At 41.7% G+C, this 20,874-nt stretch overlaps 1 protein-coding gene across 1 annotated transcript in view; it reads left to right on the forward strand.

The window, feature by feature from the left end:
* The window catches only part of LOC122652610, a 217,515-nt gene that overhangs the window by 138,436 nt on the left and 58,205 nt on the right, over positions 1-20,874 (forward strand). The window contains exons 21-26 of the mRNA XM_043846393.1: positions 74-271; positions 552-1,037; positions 1,946-2,107; positions 2,375-2,704; positions 2,816-2,898; positions 3,039-3,143. Coding sequence (XP_043702328.1) covers positions 74-271; positions 552-1,037; positions 1,946-2,107; positions 2,375-2,704; positions 2,816-2,898; positions 3,039-3,143 — 1,364 coding nt within the window. The remainder of the gene's footprint in view (positions 1-73; positions 272-551; positions 1,038-1,945; positions 2,108-2,374; positions 2,705-2,815; positions 2,899-3,038; positions 3,144-20,874) is intronic.

The following is a 20,874-nucleotide window of genomic DNA, read 5'->3' on the forward strand; positions in this document are numbered from 1 at the left end:
TACTTAAATTTGAAGAGTTGATTTATAAACATCATGGTCTTTCTGTAATAATTGTTTCTTTTGTTTTATGAAGGTTCACTTTTTCTTGAAGCGGTGGGGTGGAAATCTGTCTGATGTTGAGTTATCCCGTCTTCATTCTTGGGCCTTGGGCCTCCGTGTTCTAGCAGCCTTGCCATTGCCATGGCAACAACGATGTTCTTCTCTGCATGAACATCCTCATCTGATTCTGGAAGTGCTTCTAATGAGGAAACAACTGGAATCTGCATCTTTGGTACTATTCTTTTCCTACTAATTTTTGAGGACCTTGCAGATGCGTTAACTGACTTGAGCCCTCTTCTCCATACTCATATTCCCATGTTTCCTGGTGGTCTTACATACTGTTGATTAGGGAAAACATAGCAATTGCCTAAGACATCTTTTACCACCTCACCTACAAAGACATGAAAATAATTTTTTTTTTATGTATACCAAGGAATAATTGCTGTCATTTCTAGCTGTTATCCCCATCCATAATTATTCTTGCATTTTTTGTTTTTGGGGGCTGGTGGCAGATCTTGAAAGAATTCCCTTCACTGAGAAACAACAACTTAATTCTTACATATTCTGCCAAAGCTATTGTAGTCAGTGCTAGCTCTTCTTCAAGGGAACGGATACCTGTATCAGGTCCAAGACCGAAGCAGAAAGCAAGAATAGGCATTCCATCTAGGTCCAATTTTAGCAGCAGCCTCAGTAACTTGCAAAAAGAGGCTCGGAGAGCTTTTTCTTGGACTGGGCGTGATACTGGAACCAAGACAGCTCCAAAAGAAGTTTACAGGAAGAGAAAAAGCTCGGGATTAACACCATCTGAAAGAGTCGCTTGGGAGGCAATGGCTGGTATTCAGGAAGATCGCCTTTCAATATATTCTGCAGATGGGCAAGAACGGCTCCCATCTGTTTCGATTGCTGAGGAATGGATGCTCACGGGTGATCCAAACAAGGATTATTCAGTTCGCTCTTCTCACCGATATGAAAGTGCTCCGGATATAATTCTTTTTAAGGTATGGTGGGAAATCAGGTTCTGAATTGAGAGATGATGTATTTGTGACATAGTATGTACAATCAGTGAAAGTACCTCTGTAACAACAGCTGCCTAGCGCAGTTGGTGAGCTGTGGTGCGCTTCATGCCCATGCTCACCAAGAGGTCTCGAGTTCAAGTCTCCTGGCTGGTACCTCCCGTCCTCCCCCCCCCCCTCTTAAGGAAAAAAAAAAGTAGAAGTACTTCTGTACTTGAATAGGATGTAAATAAACATTAGTAGACGTAGGCCACTACTGCACAATGTGCATGTTGAGTATCTTGCATATACGAATTACGAAAATGATTTCCTATTACCAATACAAACATGTGTACATAACTTTTATTTTACCTAGTAAATGTTTAAAGAATATCCTGCTACTGTTGTCTCATACTTACTGAAAATTATTTTCCATGGTTTCTGAGTTTTTTAGGTAGAAAGTTAAGGTCTTTGTTAAATGTATAAAATTTCTGGAGAAAACTATCTTGCAATACTTTTTTCAATTCTACACCAAATCTTGCACAAAACATATTGAAGTTTTGACAATATTTTGATCAAGTACTATTTGGGTTTGTAGTCTTCAGCAAACATGTTTTCTCAATAATGCATTTTTGTCTTTATTTAGTATTGCTACATATGCTTGATAAGAAATCAATCACACCCATAAAAAAGAGTTCCTGAAAATTTGTTGTTGAAAGCTCTGAAGAAATTCCTGAACATAGATGTTCAAACTGAACTAGATACAAATAAATGAATAATATAGTATTTTTATTTCACTTTGCAGTGTGTGCATGCTGGAAAAATGTAAACGTAAGGTAGCACACATGTAATTATTTGCTTCACAATATGCTGCCCTGGATCAGCTGAATTTGTGGTTCTTTTTTCATTGCTAGGCTCTGCTTTCATTGTGCTTTGATGAGTCAGTATCTGCCAAAGGTGCTCTGGACTTGTGTGTTGGTCAGATGAAGAATGTGTTGAGCTCTCAGCAGCTGCCCTTGAATGCATCGATGGAAAATTTGGGCCGAGCATATCATGCGACAGAAACTTTTGTACAGGTTACTACCTTAGCAATTGATTAAGACAATCCAGGAGTATATATTTGTTGAAATCCAAGCTGCTTGCTTGGGGTATTGTGTCATAGTCAAAAATGAATAACCCCTTGGTCTACCATCATGGTTATTGATGAAAAATAAGGGGTGGTCAGTCATGGTGATAGCTGAATTCTGTGCATATAGAACCTGCATCTTCCTCAACTATAGCTTTATTATCTATAAAAGTTTATTATTGGAGATTGTATATATTATTTCATTTTGCATCTGCAGGCATTGTTTTATGCTAAATCCCAGCTGAGAAAACTTGCTGGGAGCAGTGACTTGTCGAGCAATTTGGACAGAAGTAGGGATGCTGATGATGCTTCTTCAGATGCTGGCAGCTCTAGTGTTGGTAGTCAAACAACTGATGAAGTGTCCGAAGTTCTGTCACAAGCAGAAATCTGGCTTGGGCGGGCCGAGTTGCTTCAAAGCCTTCTGGGGTCTGGAATTGTTGCTTCTCTTGATGATATTGCAGACAGAGAGTCGTCTGAACGTCTTCGTGACAGGCTAATTGAAGATGAACGTTACAGCATGGCTGTCTATACTAGCAAAAAGTGCAAGGTATCATCCATGTGGAGGCATTTAATTGTGCATGTTATTTTCTTAGTTCCTATATTTTTTTATATCCGATTTGATTTATTTATACATATATTGAAACTGTTTGATTCTCAGATTGATGCTTTTCCTGTATGGAGTGCATGGGGACATGCTTTACTTCGGATGGAACACTATAGTCAAGCTCGTGTGAAATTTAAGTATGTTGACCGTGCTTTTGAAAATTTAATGTGTCTAATATGGGAAGTGAACTTATGGACTTGCTGTAGCAAATTGAAACATTCAGTGCAGAGACTAAAATTCTTGTGGCACATGGCTAATGAGTTTTCATGGTGTCCAGGCAAGCTCTTCAATTATACAAGGGTGATCCTATGCATGTTATTCTGGAGATCGTCAATACAATAGAAGGAGGGCCACCAGTTGATGTTTCAGCTGTCCGTTCAATGTAAGAGTTAAAGCAGCTTACTAATCATATTGCACTGATTTCTTCGTTCTTTGTTCTCAGAATAGATATTGAGCTTCTTTGCTGTGGTTGCTATGGGGCCAGGCTAGGTGGATTCAACAGTCATCCAGACTCAGAAGATCTGTCTAAACCTGACCATCTCCTAAAATCTTTGGTTGGGCCTATCCTGAGGCCCAACTTTGGGTACCAGGCTCACCTTTGCCGAGTGCCCACAACGTGTATGTGGTTCTTGATAAAGCTGAAGCTCTAATCCTGTTACAGATAGTGTATGGGGTCATTACAGCCATGCTTGCTGTGGGCCAAACCCACTAGCGTTGTTCAGCTCAGTCCTGGTGGGAAGATCTAGACTCCTTAAAACAGAGAAACTGTATTTTCCTTGTATGTTAAAAGCACAGGTCACTAAAAGTTTATTGTAATGAGAAAGAAAGGCTTTCTTTTTTTTTTTTGGTGAATAAGAAATTCATTACCAAAAGAGAAGAAAGAAACAAGGGGCCCCCAAGGGAAGAAAGAAAAATAAAAGCCAACCCCTAGCTTAGCTATCGGCCGGCTGAAGCAACAAAAGAAACATTTGATAGGCCCTAGGAATCAACAATGAGCCTGTTCCTTGGGGAGTCAAAACAACTAGGAGGAGGAGCTAGCGATAACTTTGCTTTAATTTCAAAGGAAATGGAATCCCAAATCTTCTGGTAAGAGCGAGAGTTGGAGGTCCATTTCCTGATATTGCGCTCCATCCAAATGTGGTTGAAAGTTGCACAAAAGGCTAATCGGCCAACCGTGTCGCAAATAGAGCTGCCCGCGAAGGTCATGTCAATCCAGATCCATTCCCTTGAGAAAGGGAGGATTCTTCTTCGAGAAGGCCAGCACTTGGAGAGGATGCCTTTCCAGATGGCAGCAGCGGTAGGGCACTCAAAAAAGAGGTGATCCAAGTCTTCAGTATTGTTCCAGCAAAGGCAACAGGCAGGGGAGACTGAGACCTGTCTAGAGCGAAGAAAAGCCTGGGTTGGGAGGCATTTGGTGAAGATTCTCCAAGCTGTGAAGCAATGGCGAGGGATGTGGAGCTTGCACCAAGGAGCTAAGGGGCCATGCAGACGGATGAGATTCCAGGCAGCCTTGGATGAGAAGGAGCAAGAGGAGCTGGTCTTCCAAGTAACACAGTCACCTCTAAAAGCAGGCCTCCTAGTGATGGAGCTCATTCCAGATGTGATTGAGGGAGGGAGGGAGAGGGAGGAGGGGACCAGCCATCTTGATCAATAATATCAGCCACGAGAGAAGGCCTGTGGAGACCCAAAGCATGGATGGTTCTAAGAGAGACCAACTGGAAAACGATTCCCAAAGGGTGCCAATAACATGTAAGTAGGTAGTTTGGAAATCCAAGGGAGTTGGTGGATTAACTTAACAAATTATTGACAAAATTATTATAAAGAAGAAAATGCTGGATGAATGGAGCATTGTGGTGCTTGTTGACAAGAAAAAGGGTGATATTTGTAGTTGGACACTTGGGCTTGCTATTGTGATATCAAACTCTTGAGTCCTGAAACTTTGAGAGAGTTACTACTTACTAATAACGGATTAAGAAGAAGGTGGGGATGGCTAGGGCAAGGAAATAGGAGGAGCTCTATATTAGTCTTAACACAAAGGAAGGGGAAAAAGCTATTTATAAAATAGCTAAAATGAGAGAAAGGAAGAGTAGAGATTTTGACTAGGTGAGATGTATAAAAGGGGAGGATGGAAGAGTTTTAGTAAGAGATGAGGACATTGTGAGGAGATGGGATGAGTATATTTTGAACTTCTAAATGGAGATAGTTCGAATATGACCGAACCGGTTAACAACATTATTCATCAAGATGTCACACATCATAGATATGTACGAAAGATTGGTGTGGCGGAAGTTAAAGAAGCCTTAAGAAAGATGAAAGTAGGCAAGTCTCTAAGACCGGATGAGATCCCAATAGAAGTGTGGAAGGCCCTAGGAGTATGTGGGGTATGCTGGTTAACCAAGTTATTTAATAAGATTATGATCACAAGGAGAATGCTTGATGATTGGAGGAGAAGCATTGTAGTTCCGGTCTACAAAAATAAGGGTGATGTCCAGAGCTGTAATAACTATAGAAGCATAAAACTGATGAGCCATACCATAAAACTTTGGGAGAAGGTTTTTGGATCCCATCTAAGAAGAGAGAGTCATATCTCAAAGAATTAATTTGGTTTTATGCTAGGTAGATCCATGGCAGAAGCTATCTACCTATTGAGGAGGCTCATGGAAAGATATAGAGCTAGCAAGAAGAATCTCCATATGCTCTTTATAGAGTTGGAGAAAGCCTATGGCAGAGTACCTAGAGATTTAATCCGGCATGTTCTTGCGAAGAGAGGGGTGACGAGTAAGTATATAGAGGTAATTAAAGATATGTATGAGGGTGTGGTGACTAGTGTGAGATCAATAGGGGGTCAGGGCAAGGAATTCCCAATAACGTTGGGTTACATCAAGGATCAGCCCTAAGTCCTTATTTGTTTTCATTTATCATGGATGAATTAACCAAGAACATCCAAGACGAGGTACCATGGTGTATGCTCTTCGTCGATGATATTGTTTTGGTGGATGAGACAAAAGCAGGGATTAACGCTAAGTTAGAGTTGTGGAGATCGACCTTGGAAACAAGAGGCTTTAAGATTAGTAGATCAAAGACGGAGTATATGATGTGTAACTTTAGTCACACTATGACGGATGATGACATGATGAAAATTGAGGAATGAAAGATACCGCCAAGTAACTATTTCAGGTATCTGGGGTCTATCATACACAAAGAAGGTGACATAGATGATGATGTTTCACAAAGAATTAAAGTAGGATGGATGAAGTGGAGAGGTGCGTTCGGAGTCCTGTGTGATCGACGCATTCCTTTAAAGCTTAAAGGAAAGTTCTATAGGATTGTTGTCTGACTGGCTATGATGTATGGAGCGGAATATTGGGAAGTTAAGGAATGTCATATAGCAAAGATGTGTATTGCAAAGATGATATTAAGATGGATGTGCGGCAAAACTAGGAAGGATAAAGTGAGGAACAAATGTATTAGAGCGGATGTAGGAGTCGCCTCGATTAGCGACAAGCTCCGAGAATGTCGCCTAAGGTGGTTTGGCCATGTACAACGGAGGCCTGGGGACGCCCCAGTAATGAGAAATGATCTGATACCGATTAAGGGAGCTAAAAGAGCTAGAGGCAGGCCTAAAATGACCATAGGTGAGGTTGTGAAGAATGACATGCATAGTCTGGGTCTTGTACCGAGTATGACCTCAAATAGAGCCTATTGGAGAGCAAGGATCCATGTTTTTTTTTTTTGGGTGAATAAGAAATTCATTACCAAGAAGGAAAAAATAATTACAGTGCCCTCAAAGGGGAGCAACAAAACAAAAAATGAGGAAGACCCCTAGCCTCAGCTTTGCGGGCAGGGGGGAACAAGGGAGACAGAAGAGAGGCCCCTGGAGACAACAATAAGCCTGTTCCTTGGGGTGTCAGGGCAAAAGGAAGGAGGGGTTGACGATAACTTCGCCATAATATCAAAAGAAATGGAATCCCAAATCTGCCTGTAAGATCTAGAGTTGGAGGTCCATTTCCTAATATTACGCTCCATCCAAATGTGGTTCAAGGTAGCACAAAAAGCAAGTTTCCCAACAGTATCACATAAAGAGCGCCCTCCAAAGGTCATGTTGATCCAAATCCATTCCCAGGAGAAAGGAAGAATTCTTCTAGGGGTTGGCCAACATTTAAGCAAGATGCCTTTCCAGATTGCTGCTGCAGTGGGGCACTCAAAGAAGGGGTGATCCGTGTCCTCCAAATTGTTCCAGCAGAGGCAACAAGAGGGGGAGACCGGGATGTGGCGATGCCGGAGAAAAGCTTGAGTTGGGAGACAATTGTTGAAGATCCTCCAAACAGTAAAGCAGTGCCTAGGGATGTGGTGCTTGAACCAAAGCAACTTTCTCTAAGTGGCTATAGGACCCTTGTGCCGAATGATGTCTCAGGCAGATTTGGAGGAGAAGATCGGAGGATTGTTTGCCAACCAGTTAACACAGTCTTGGTTGTCAAAAGATCTCCTGGTGATGGAGGAGAGGTCATTCCAGATGGTGGCAAGGTCCTGAGAGGAAGTAGGAGGGAGGGCCCAGTCGGACTGATGAAGGGTGTCAGCCACCAAGGAGAGCTTGTGGAGGCCAGAAGCATAAATGGTCCGAGGAGTAACCAACGGGAGGAGGACTCCCTTCGGGTGCCAATGATCCAACCAAAGATTGGAAGAGAGACCATCCCCAATCTGAGATTTGATGACATGTTTGACCAGGTGATGGGAACCTAAAAGTTTGCGCCAAATCCAAGAAGAATTAGCCAACAGGGAGGCTGTCCAAATGGAATCATGCCAGAGGTACCCCGAGTATATCCAGTCCACCCAGATGCTCTTTTGCTTGGAAGCAATCTTCCAGATTAACTTGCAAATACCCGCTAAGTTGAATTCTTTGATTCTTCTGATGCCCAAGCCTCCTTCAATCTTCGGCAGACACACCGCAGCCCAGGGAAGAGGGTGGAGAAATCTGGAAGTATCATTACCCTTCCAAAGGAAAGAAGCTAGCAAAGATTCCAAGGACTTTATAGTAGCTTGAGGCAACCCATAGATTCCAGACCAATAGATATAAGAAGATTCCAAGACTGATCTGATAAGAACCAACCTGCCTGCATAAGAGAGAAGCTTGCCTTTCCATAACTGAAGCCTTTTGCGGATGAGATCAAGCATTGGGGTGCAGTGATGAGCTGAAAGCCTGGCAGGAATCAAAGGAAGTCCCAAATACTTAACAGGCAAGTGAAATTCTTGAAATCCAGATCTGGCAAGTAAAGGAATTTTGTCCATCTCAGAAACCCTTGCAAAGAATTTGAGAGACTTTGAAGGGTTGATGCGAAGGCCCGATATCTCATGGAAGCGCTGTAGGCAAAGCATAATAGTCTCCAGAGAGGCAATGGAAGCCTTTGAGAAGATCATTAGGTCATCCGTGTAGGCCAAGTGAGAAAGATTGAGAGCTTTACACTTAGGCATAGGCGCAATCAGCTGTTGGTCAGTGCAGATTTGGATATTCTTGGAGAGAGCTTCCAAAGCCAAGGGAACAGATAGGGAGACAGAGGACAACCTTGTCTAATTCCCACAGAGGCATCAAAGAAACCTGTCGGGCTGCCATTAACAAGCACTGAAAACTTTGGGGAAGAGATGCATGCCTGAATCCAGTTGACAAAGATACAAGGAAACCCCATCTTGGACATCACCTGACTGATGAAGTCCCATCTTAAAGAATCAAAGGCTTTGTGAATGTCAATCTTTAGGAGAATAGCAGGGGAGTGACTTTTCCTCTCAAAGCCTCTGACAATGTCATGACAAATGAGGATGTTGTCAGAGATGTGTCTTCCAGGAATGAAGGCCGATTGGTTGTCACTGACAAGGATATCCACCACACTTTTGAGTCGCCTTACAAGGATCTTGGCAATAAATTTGTACAGAAGGTTGCAGAGAGCAATGAACCTGAAATCATTCATTGCAGATGCACCATCCTTTTTAGGGATGATACAGAGAAATGTGTGATTGATGCCTTTGACTTGATAAGGGTTGTAGAAGAAACTGACTATAGCAGCAATAAGATCCGGCTTGATGATGTCCCAGGCAGCTAAAAAGAACCACATGCTGAAAACATCCGGGCCAGGGGCACCCGACACCTTGAGAGAATGGATGGCAGCCACAATCTCATCTTCATTAGGAATGGAGCCCAAAGAGTCATGGATGGCCGGGGGGATAAATTTGTTAAGAAGGCCATTCGGGAAGGATGGAGAGGCCAGTTGAGAGGTGGTGAAGAGACCATTGAAGTGCTGAACAGCTAGATCTTTGATATCTTTGACAGTGGAGACAATAGAACCATCATGGGCTGTAAGCTGAACAATGGAGTTTGCATTAACTTTGGCCTTCAAAGATCTATGAAAATAAGCAGTATTAGAGTCCCAAAATCAAGCCACTTGATTCTAGATTTTTGCTTCAAAAAGCTCTCTTCACGAGCTAGCAAGGAAGAGAGCTCAAGAGAAGTAGCTTTTTCTTCCTCAGCTAGGACACCATTGCAATGATCCGATTGCAGCCGAATCTGAAGAGAGCCAAGTCTGTCCTTGCAATCCAAAACCTGTTGAGATATGTTGCCAAAAGTGGAGGCATTCCAGTCCTTGAGAGCTATCTTGACATTTTTGAGTTTTTTGGAAAAAGCAATGAGAGGGGAAGAGAAAGTATTGACTGGTTTTTCCCAAGCTTGAAGAACTGTGGGTAAAAAGGAGGGGTGAGAAGCCCACATGTCAAAGTATTTAAATGGTTTTGGGCCAAACGAAGGGAAGGGCTGAATGGCTAGGGAAATGGGGGAGTGGTCTGAAATGTCCGGACTGTCAAAGTTGGCATGAGAAGAAGGAAAGGCTGAAAGCCATTCCTCATTAACCAAAACTCTGTCAAGTTTACAAGAGATCCTATTATGACCAGCTCTTTTGTTGCACCAAGTAAGAGGGAACCCAGTCCATCTTAGATCATTTACACTCTTGTCCTCAATACAATCATTGAAAGACTTGATTGCTTCTAAATCCAAGTGATCACCTCACTTCTTTTCATGACTGAATCTGATCACATTAAAATCACCTCCCAAGCCCCATGGGTGATGACCAAGCTGGCTAGCAATGCTAAGAAGGTCTGACCACAGGGGAGTTCTCAAAGCATGACTGTTGTGGGCATAAACCACAGTGAAGAAGAAGGAGAAATGACCCAGGCAGTCAAAGAGAGAAAGATGGACAAATTGAGAGGAAGAAGACAGGAAGGATATAGAGATTTTTGAAGGGTTCCAAAGAATCCAGATTCTACCATTTGGGTGATGGGTGTAATTAGAGAGGAAAGACCAGCCAGGAGCAAGAGATTGCAGAATTTTGGCATGGTTGGGTTCTTTGATATGGGTTTCAAAGAGGCAGCAAAAGTTCGCTCGAGACTGGCGCAACTTAGAACGAACAGAGGCTTGCTTAGCAAGGGAGTTCAAGCCCCTAGTGTTCCAGATGAAGCCTTGGATCATTTGGAAAAGGGAGGAAGAGGCAACAATGGCTCACAGAGCCTGGATAGGACAGATCTCGAGCGAGTTTCACTTCTGTGGCGACGCCGGTAGGAGCAGTGGAGGGGAGAAACAGGAGTGATTAACGGCCTTGCAGGGCAAGGAGAAAGGTTTGAAATGTCGGGTGAAGGAGATGGAGTTCCAGACAGGTTGGGATTTACGGGTTGTAAAGTGACCCGCGAACCCGAGAGAATAGTCGTGTAAGGGTAAGGATCACTTAAGTTGGCGGGGTGAAGCCCAGGGTCAAAGAGGTTCGAGCCCATAAAGGGGGAAGGACCAAGGGGGACCACCAGGGGTTCAAAGGAGCCAGAAGGTGAGGGGCCCACAGAAGGGGGGCAAAAAGGAGACATCGTTGACAGAGGCAAAGGAGTTTCATCGGTGCCAAGAGACGAAGGCGCAAAGGGCCAGTCATAGGAGCAGTACGATTTTCCAAGGCTGACGACAACGGACCTGCAGCAGGGCCTGGAGGACCAGAAGAGCCAAGAAAGGAAGGATCAGAGTGGGAATCCAGCGACATCCTCGATCTGCTTCTGGGGAGAACATCGAAATGGAGAATTTCAGGGCACGAGACAGGCCAGGGTCAACTGCCTCATCGTCGTCAGCGGCAAGGACACTGAACTTGTTCAGGTCAGAGGCGAAAGCCTGGTGGCTCTGTTGTTGGAGCTGGCCATTCACATTCCGACGAGGATTCCGGTATCGCAATCTGTTCCTGGTTCTTCCCCGGGAAGGCGATCAGAAACTGCTCGTAGTCGGTTGGGATCTTTGCTCCGCTCCGATGGAGCCAGGGGGGCTGGTTCAGAGGCCCTCCAGCAACGGCAAAGGGAAGGGGTTCAGGCGACACACCTACGACAGAAGCAGGGGCATTCGACACTCCATCAAAGCCTCCTTTGACAGAAAAAGCAGGGTCTTTCGGCGTACCTACGACAGTGGCAGGGGCAATCTTCTCGCCATCACCAGTAGCAGGAGCTGGTTTGCAGAGTTGAGAGCCGTGGCCAAAAGTCTTGCAGACCTCACAATGGGGAGGCTTCCATTCATAATGGAGCTCCTGTTCAAAAGAGAACTCTTCTCCCTCCTTGACCGTGATAAAGGAAGGAAGTGGATCAGCAGTAGAGACTTCAACGCAAATTCGAGCGTAGGCTAATCTGTCTTTTCGTTTGGTTCTCACGTCTAAGAAGAGAGGGGTGCCTAGGACTGAGCCAACCAAACTGAGTCCATTAGTGCACCAGTAGTGCAGGAGGAGCCCCGGCAGAGTAACCCAGAGGGGGATGGAGGTAGGGTCAACTCGCCGAAGATGGAGATGATGGTGCCATTGACACAGGAAAATAGGTTTTTGACCAACAAGCCAGGGTCCACCCTCAAGATCACGGGTCTTGTCAGATTCAACAGAGAATTTGAAGATAAAGAAGCCGTTGTCCAGAAGAAAGGAGTCCATGGAGCCCTGTGTCCTCCATTGTTTGGAGAGGGACAGCTTCACTGTGTGGAATGGTGGTCTGGAACCAAAGAAGTGCCCGACAAGACAATTCTCCCAAAGCTTTGCTTCCGAGGTAAGAAGGTCAGGTGAGCAGAGAGCAACTTTGGAGGAGCCAACAGAGGCAGGTGCAACAAAATGCAAAGGAAGGCCCTCAGGCAGAGAACCAGACCTCAGAACAAGCAAAGAGCTCCAAGAAGCAGGCTGGGGGGATGCGGGATTGCGGGAAGAGCAGGAGGAGGGGGAGAAGGCATGGAGGAAGTAGACGGCAAGAGAGGGTGAGGCTAGGGGATCAAGGCAACAGGTTTGGCTGGAGCCGAAGGGGGAGAATCGAGCAAGGATCCATGTTATCAACACCATGTAGCTCAGATTTTCCTGAATTCCTGGGCTATCCTCTTTCTTCGTACTTTCATCTTACATTTTCCGTTACTTGTAAATATTTTTTTAATATTCATCTTATTTTATTGCTTATCAAGGAAAAAGTAATGTCAGAACTATTGGTAGAGAATGAAACTGTTAAAACACAGGTAAAAATTCAGATATTTCGCATTGATTATATTCTAAAGCATTATCTAAACGAAGTGTCTTAATCGACACACCAAGTTGATTCTTAATTTTAGAATAAAACTATTGCAAGTTGAAACACACGTAAAAATTCAGCACGAGATTAATCGTCCACAAATGTCACAAAATAAACAAACCCCAATTGACTCTTGACCAAGGTTCTAAACTCGGGTTTCGACCAGCCAGAAACTGCGATATGGTCGAAACTGATCGAAACCTGTGATTTTTTCCCAGCCAACTCGAGCTGGTGGTTTCAAGGCCCAGAAATGCTCTTTTTGATCTATTTTTTGTATACATCCTATTTTTGACATTCTAAACACAATGCATGAACTATTTTCACACCAAAAAAAAAAAAAAAAAAACTCAGAATGGTACTTATAGTTTTTTACCCAAGTTTACTAGTGTACGCACAGTGTACTGAGAATCATAGTTGTCCAGACAAACACTTATTTATGCTTAATATCATTTAATTAAATGAAATAATATTGTTATTTATACCCCCCCCCTCCTATTAGAATCCAATAAAAATAGTTAAAAAATTAAATTCCAAAAAGATAAAAAGTCAACCCTCCTAGTTCAAGAACCAAAACTGGATTTTCGAGGGTAGGTGCAATTTTCAACTTTCCATAAATCTTAATATGGTAAAACATTGCTAAAAACCGAAGTGTGGTAAAATATTCATTTGTTTTGATGTGTAAAAAAATAGTTTCATTCAGAGCGAATTTGACAACATTCACGCACACCAAATAAGGTTTGACCGAAACATAACTCCTTCAACCACTAACGACAGACTAACACCATCAGATTTCATGGGGCTTCAAGTAATTGTTTGAAAAGTTGGGGTTATCAAGCAATCGGGCCATAGTACAGGGGGTGTACAAGTAATTTTCCCTAACTATTTTTATTGGATTCAAATAGGGGGTCTTTGCTTATTTATGAATAATATCTTAAAATTAAATGAAATAACAAATATAAAAACATTTACTTAAATTATTTTAGGCATAAATAAGTGTCTGTATACCAAGGTTTCCCATCAAGATCTCAGCCGAGACAATGCATTCCTTCTATTTCGCCTAGCATCTCATCTCGGTTTTGCTAAAAACCTAGATATTACTGAGATCTCAGCAAGTCTTGTTCCATGGTAATGGCGTAATGCCAATGAAGTGGTGAAGTCACAGGAGAGGTAACAACAGCAGCAGCAGCAGTAGCAGTAGTAAAGTCCATCCTTCTCATCCCCTCCACCAATCATCTTCCTTGTTTGCAGATCCTGAAAAACACTATAGGTAGGGTAAAAGGTGACTGAGCAATTTAAGGATTTGGTTGATTTGACTAACAGACATAAGATTTAATGGTAAGTAGGGAACATGGAGAATAGAAGTTAAAGAGGGAAGTGAAGGTAGAGAAACAGACCTAGTAGCAACCACATTTGTAGAGGAGCCTTTGGCTAGGATGACCCTATAAGGATGGGCAATCTTCTGAGGTGAAGAGAGAATGTTAGACTTACCAGTCATATGGGTGGAGGCTCTTGAATTAATTATCCAAGGAATGGGTGAGTTTGTAAGTAGGGCAGTTGTACGTGTATAAGCCAAAGTGGTTGTGGAAGAGGAAGCACCAATGGAAGGCTGAAGGTTCTGAAGAAGCTTAAGAATTTACTGCAATCATCACGAGGTCCTGTACCAGACAATGGAGCACGAGATGAAGATGCACTAAGAATGTCACTAGGATACATCTTCTTAGAATTACCGTCAGGAGTAGCAGTATGAGCTGATTGAGAAATCCAATCGGGTTTACCATGTTTTGCCTAGCAGATATCAATAGTATGATTTAACTTGCCACAAAACGAACACTGTCTAATAGGTCTGTCACTCTATTGTCCACCAGTACCATGGCCTCCCCATGAGCCACACCTTCTTCCAAAGAAATTAGCTTTGCGGCCACGACCAGCAATAAAGGCAGAACTATCTTTAGGAGAAGTATCTGCACATGAAGGTGTAAGTGTGTAACAATGCGTTGAAGATGTGCAAAGGCTTTATGATGTAGGGGATTACCTAGAAGCTAGGGTTCCTACATAGGTTGCATAATAGGGACAATAATGAGTATACACTCAAGGGACTGTAGGTATGAAATGGGATGGACAGCAGCATATGCAAGCCTGCATGAGTTAATGAAACAGAATTTTATTGTAGCAGTGAACAATATAGGTCTAAGCAACATGCATCAATTCAACAAACACATGGTAGGCAACATGGGGGTGGGGAAGCAAGAACAAAAATTACCAATATCAAGTGCAGAGATCTTTCAATACTCTGAAAAGAACCCATGCTATAACCAGTCCTAGGCATGCATTCCAATAGAAAATAAGACATAAGCAAGTATGAAGAAGATGCATAAAGTTTAACAGCAGTATAGGTGAAAACAGATTAGATAATAACAATGGTTCAAGGTTCCAAATTAGGAATTACAGCAGGGAGGGGAGGGGGAATGATGAGCATGCATTCGGGTAGGGGGGAATGGGGTAGTGCAGATAATGTAACAAACAGAAAAGAAAGAAGTGGGGGAGAAGGGAAACAAATAACTTAACCACTTACCTGCTGTGCTGCTGAAACAGAAAAGGAGAGAAGAAGAAGAAGATAATCCATTTGGGGGGTTGAGGGGAGAAGATGCTCCATGCAAGAGAGGAGAGGAAGACCCAAGAGCCAATAGCTTGTTTCATTTCATTTCTTAACATTCAACATCCCTGGCTGAATGGCCTATTACATCTTTAAATAGAAACAAAACAATAAAAAAAAGGCCTAACTAGGCTGTTGATTGGGCACACAGTCCAACAGCCTAGGGGAAAGTGCCAAAAAGCAAAAAGTACAATCTGTTCCAAGTGGGCCTGGGCCTGGACTATGGCTTAAACAAATTAAAGATTGACCCCAGTGGGCCTGGGCTTGGACTATGGCTTAAACAATTTAAAGACTGACCCCAAGTGGGCCTGGGCCTGGGCCTTGACTAAAATTACATAAGACAAAAAAAAAACTGAACCAAATACTGACCCAAATTGAACCAAACCATAAACTGAATTACACAAAGTAATTGACCCAAATAGAACCAAAAACAGATCTGGACCAGCAGAGGAGCTTCAGCACCACAAACCATATCGAAAGAAGTCCCCATCCAACCATAGGGAGCTCGATCCCAAATGTAGCTGCTTACGCAATCTCCTTTGGTATACCTTTAAATCCTTAGGAATGGGGCTGATGTCCCCATCACTTTATTGAGTGAAGGAATTTTTTGCTCCAGCAAGTAATTGGCTTTTAACAGAATGATAGTCAGAACTTAGACCGGCCACGAACTTTGCAACATGAAATTTTTCTTGTTGAAGCTTCAATTGCTCCAGATCTGTGGTGAGTGGCTGATGAATATTAAGCTCTTTGTCATCCCTTTAATCATACTGAAATACTCATTGAGAGACCTGTCCCCTTGTTTGAAATTGAAGATTTTATCATATAAATCCTAGATTCGAGATATATTCTTCTCCTGGGAGAAGGTTTGCTTCAGATCATTCCAAACTCCTTTCGCAGTTGTATGGAACATGACATTAGCAGCAATAGCAGGTTCCATGCTATTCCATAACCAAATAAGTATAGTATCATTCTCCTGCATCCATCCTAATGTAGTCCTAGATAGGTAGGAGACCTACTAGGAGCCAAACAATAGGATCAAATAACAAAAGGGGCTGCTGGTTCAAATGGACAGCACTAGAATTTAGGTCAATTCCTAGGGTTAGGGTAGGATATTGGGAATATAGTTTATACGATTAAACTAGGCAGGTTTTGGGGAGTTTAGAAAGCTAGATTTGGTTAGGTTTTGATGGGAATTTAAAATTCCAGAAATTAGGGTTAGGGTTTCAGGTTTTGGGTTTTAGAAACTAGGTCAAATTTAGGGTTTTGAAAGACAAATAGGGGCAGCAGCTTGGGTCGAGTGTAGGGGGTGTTAAGGAGAGGCTGTGGTTTGAATTTGAAGTAATTCTAATGGTTAAATATGGCTGGGCAGCAAGATCTAGGGTTTAATGGAGTTAGGGTTTATGGGATTCAAACCAAAAATAAAGGGGATCAATTGGGGGAAAGGATTAGAAGATTAGAAGAAGAATTTTGGCGTCAAACTTACTGGAGATTGCACTGGCAGCAAGCTTCGACAGTTGTGAAGGATAAAACCACCTTCAAATTTGAGGAAGATCCTCCCAGCCGTCACGGCGTAAGGACTCAAACGGATTCCACCAGTCCCTTTCCACCTTGATAGAACCACAAGGATGCACACTCACAAGGAGCAACACTCAACAGAGCAGGACAGCAGCAATGGCAGCAAACAAAAGCTTTTCATTAATCAAATTCGTATTCAAGGCTTTGCTCCCTTACAACCTTATATAAAAGACTCAAAAATAGACTTTTACTCTAAAAAGGAAAGGCCTAACCCAATCCTTAACCTATTAGATAACTTAAACTGACTAGGAAACTAAAATACTAAAAGAAATAGACTCAAAACATGGCTGGACTTATAGAATCCTAATCCAACCCAACTTACATCACATGACCACTTAAGTTGTCACATGATCACTTAACCAAGTCACATGATCACCATAGTTGTCATAGCGACGCCATGGCGTCATATCGCTGGAGAAGTGGGCATATCGACCACCAATATGGATGATGTAAGAATATCGACCGATATGGCCTCCATGTCGTCGCCATGGACGCCATACCATGACATATGGCCATATCGGCCGACATGGTTGTTTCAAATTATAAAACTTAATTTTTTAACAATAATTTTTTTTAACCATTTTTTATTTTAATGCTTTTTCCTTAACATAAAAAAAATTAAAAAAACATCAAACAGAAAACACTAATACATTATTGACTAATACACAATCACATATTCACATCAGCAATTTTTTTTTTTTATTTAGATGGGTTGTTTATTAGCTTTATTCACTCAATATAAATGTTTACCAAAAAAAAAAAACTTTCACTCAATATAAATTACGTTCTTGTAATTGTTTTTTTGTTTTGTTACTTTTGTAATCACTTTCATATGAATCATATCTCAACTCTCATGATTTTTCAACTTTATTATCAACAAAACTATTGCTATCCATTATTTGATAATCGTTCATATACACTAATGGATATTACACTTTCATGAATTAAACAATAGTAAATTAGTAGTACACTTCCATGTTAATTTTTTATGTTATAGGGTATATATTATAGCATTCTAAATGACATTAAAAATAGAAAAAATAAAAAATAAAACATGGTCGATATGATCGCCATGGCAATGCCATGGCGGGCGACATGTCGATATGTCGACATGACACCCCTCCATCGACTTGGATCGCCGTGACAACGTGACAACTATGATGATCACTTAAATTGAACCAATTTGAACCGATTCAATTAAAAAAACATAAAAATAAACTAAGTATTGGGCTAATCCCGTATGCAACCTATATACCCCTAGTTTAGGCTCATTAAAGTGGCCTATTACATAGAAAACCCTTGGGATCAAAGGCTCAACATATATATATCCCAACCCTAGACTTATTTCTAAAGAAATAATCCCATTTCGGTGATGAATCTGCATCAACTCTCCCCAACTTGAAAAAATTCGTCTTCGAATTTTATAGTGATGAGGGGGAAACAACATATGAGTAGCAGCTTCAACCATTCCCAAACAAAATTCTGGTGATGCAGGAACATTAGGGATGAAGTCTTCAAGGTGTGGAGCTTTCTCTTCGAAGAACCATGGTGGCATAACAAACTCTATGTGTTCGATCTCTGAATCACTCGTGAATACCTTATCCATAGAGTCTTCAGTGTTAATAACCTTCTTAGACACCAGCTCCACCTCTTCATCTTCTACTGTATCAGCCTTATCTACATTGGTTTCTTCGACATAGACCACTTCAGTAGGATCTTCTACATGTTGCTTTTCCATCTTTGAAGCTATAGGAGTGGTCTCTTTCTTTTCATCACAATTCACTGCCACTTCAGATTTATTTTCAACTTCCTTTGGCAATGAAAATATGTATTCTCTATACCTGTCTGTGTCTTCTCTGTAACCTCTGAGTCTATCCCTGTGTTCTCTGGCAGGGGTGACTGTTTGTTCTCCCAATCGTTGCAATCTATCCAGGATGGCTTCATTTGCAGCCCTTTGTTCAACAGCAAATTTCTGGAACAATTCCAACAGAGCAGCCATAGGATCTGCTGATGGATTTACTATTAGATTACCATGCTGATCCATGGCTCTGATACCACTTAATGTAGTCCTAGATAGGTAGGAGACCTACTAAGAGCCAAACTACAGGATCAAATAACGAAAGGGGCTGCTGGTTTGAATGGATAGCACTAGAATTTAGGTCAATTCCTAGGGTTAGGGTAGGATAATGGGAATATAGTTTATACGATTAAACTAGGCAGGTTTTGGGGAGTTTAGAAAGCTAGATTTGGTTAGGTTTAGATGAGAATTCAAAATTCCAGAAATTAGGGTTAGGGTTTCAGGTTTTGGGTTTTAGAAACTAGGTCAAATTTAGGGTTTTGAAAGACAAATAGGTGCAGCAGCTTGGGTCGAGTGTAGGGGGTGTTAAGGAGAGGCTGTGGTTTGAATTTTAAGTAATTCTAATGGTTAAATATGGCTGGGCAGCAAGATCTAGGGTTTAATAGAGTTAGGGTTTATGGGACTCAAACCAAAAATAAAGGGGATCAATTGAGGGAAAGGATTAGAGGATTAGAAAAATAATTTGGGCGTCAAACTTACTAGAGATTCCACTGGCAGCAAGCTTCGACAGTTGTGAAGGGTAAAGCCACCTTCGAATTTGAAGAAGATCCTCCCAGCCGTCACGGCGAAGGAGTCAACCGGATTCCACAAGTCCCTTTCCACCTTGATAGAACCATAAGGATGCACACTCACAAGGAGCAACACTCAACAGAGCAGGGCAGCAGCAATGACAGCAAACAAAAGCTTTTCATTAATCAAATTCGTATTCAAGGCTTTGCCCCCTTACAACCTTATATAAAATACTCAAAAATAGACTTCTACTCTAAAAAGGAAAGGCCTAACCCAATCCTTAACTTATTAGGTAACTTAAACTGACTATGAAACTAAAATACTAAAAAAAATAGACTCAAAACATGGTTGGACTTATAGAGTCCTAATCCAGCCCAACTTACATCACATGACCACTTAACCAAGTCACATGATCACTTAAATTGAACCAATTTGAACCGGTTCAATTAAAAAAACATAAAAATAAACTAAGTATTGGGCTAATCCCGTATGCAACCTATATACCCTTAGTTTAGGCTCATTAAAGTGGCCTATTCCATAGAAACCCTTGGGATCAAAGGCCCAACATCTATATATCCCAACCCTAGACTTATTTCTAAAGAAATAATCCCATTTCGGTGATGAATCTACATCACATCCCTCATGCTTCACTTTAGCATTAATATATACCTTTACCGCTTGAGCACATAACAAGTAATTGGATACTCCAATTAACTTAACACTAATTTGCACATTGACATGGCCAGTGGTGGGCTTAGAATCAGCCATCATGCAGCAACAGTGACCAATATGATGGAAAAAATCTGAATTTGTAGTGAAATTTATAAGCATCAGAACCTGAGGTCAAAATAACTCCAAGTTAATCGAATGACCCTCACCAATAGGTGATCAATGCCCTAAACAGTATCCTGATCTTTTGAATCAGTAGGTCATATTAGCAGCAACAATATGATGGAAATTACCTAAAACAAAACGGAGTGCCGCAGGATTAAAGAGAGAAAACTTGCGGCTTGCACTCTGGAGCTCTGATTCACTCCAATTTTATATCAAGTTGACTATTAGATAGGGGCAAAATACCTCTGAATCTCAAGGCAATCTGGTGGACAGATTAGAAATAATTGCAATTTGAAGAAACCTTAAAACTAATCGTAAACAGGGTATCGCATGGAGTGAAGAACAATAATGATTGAGGAAGATCAATGAGGCCAATCAGCTTCAAACCAGTATCGAGTTGACCTCCAAAGTGGTTCAACCTATCCACAAATTTTGAGAAGAATCCACTGGCTGGATCAAATTTAATTTGAGATCACAATATGAGGAAAAAAACAGGTTCCAGAATAAACAACTTCAATCTGCTATTTCCTTGGCTGCAGTCGATCTCCACTCCATAAGAATATCTTATCAGAAAAAAAGGACCCTAGTTTACCATTATTATCACCAACTAGGGCCCATTATGATCAATGTGCAGCATAGGGTGCTGCAACCCTTAACAGGAACACTTTGAGACTTCCAAACCAGAATCGAATGAGATGATTAGTTACTGATTGAGCTCTGATACCATGTAACGAAATTAGAACCTAATCAGCAATACAACAAGAAGAAGAAAGAAGGGGGAAAGAGAAGGAATCAATGGAAGACTGAGAGAGAGAGGAAGAAGCTGTGCGGTAAACTGGAATACACTACCGCCAGCAACAAACACTATATTTA

The sequence above is a fragment of the Telopea speciosissima genome, chromosome 2 (assembly GCF_018873765.1).
Source record: "Telopea speciosissima isolate NSW1024214 ecotype Mountain lineage chromosome 2, Tspe_v1, whole genome shotgun sequence".
In the NCBI taxonomy this organism is placed as follows: domain Eukaryota; kingdom Viridiplantae; phylum Streptophyta; class Magnoliopsida; order Proteales; family Proteaceae; genus Telopea; species Telopea speciosissima.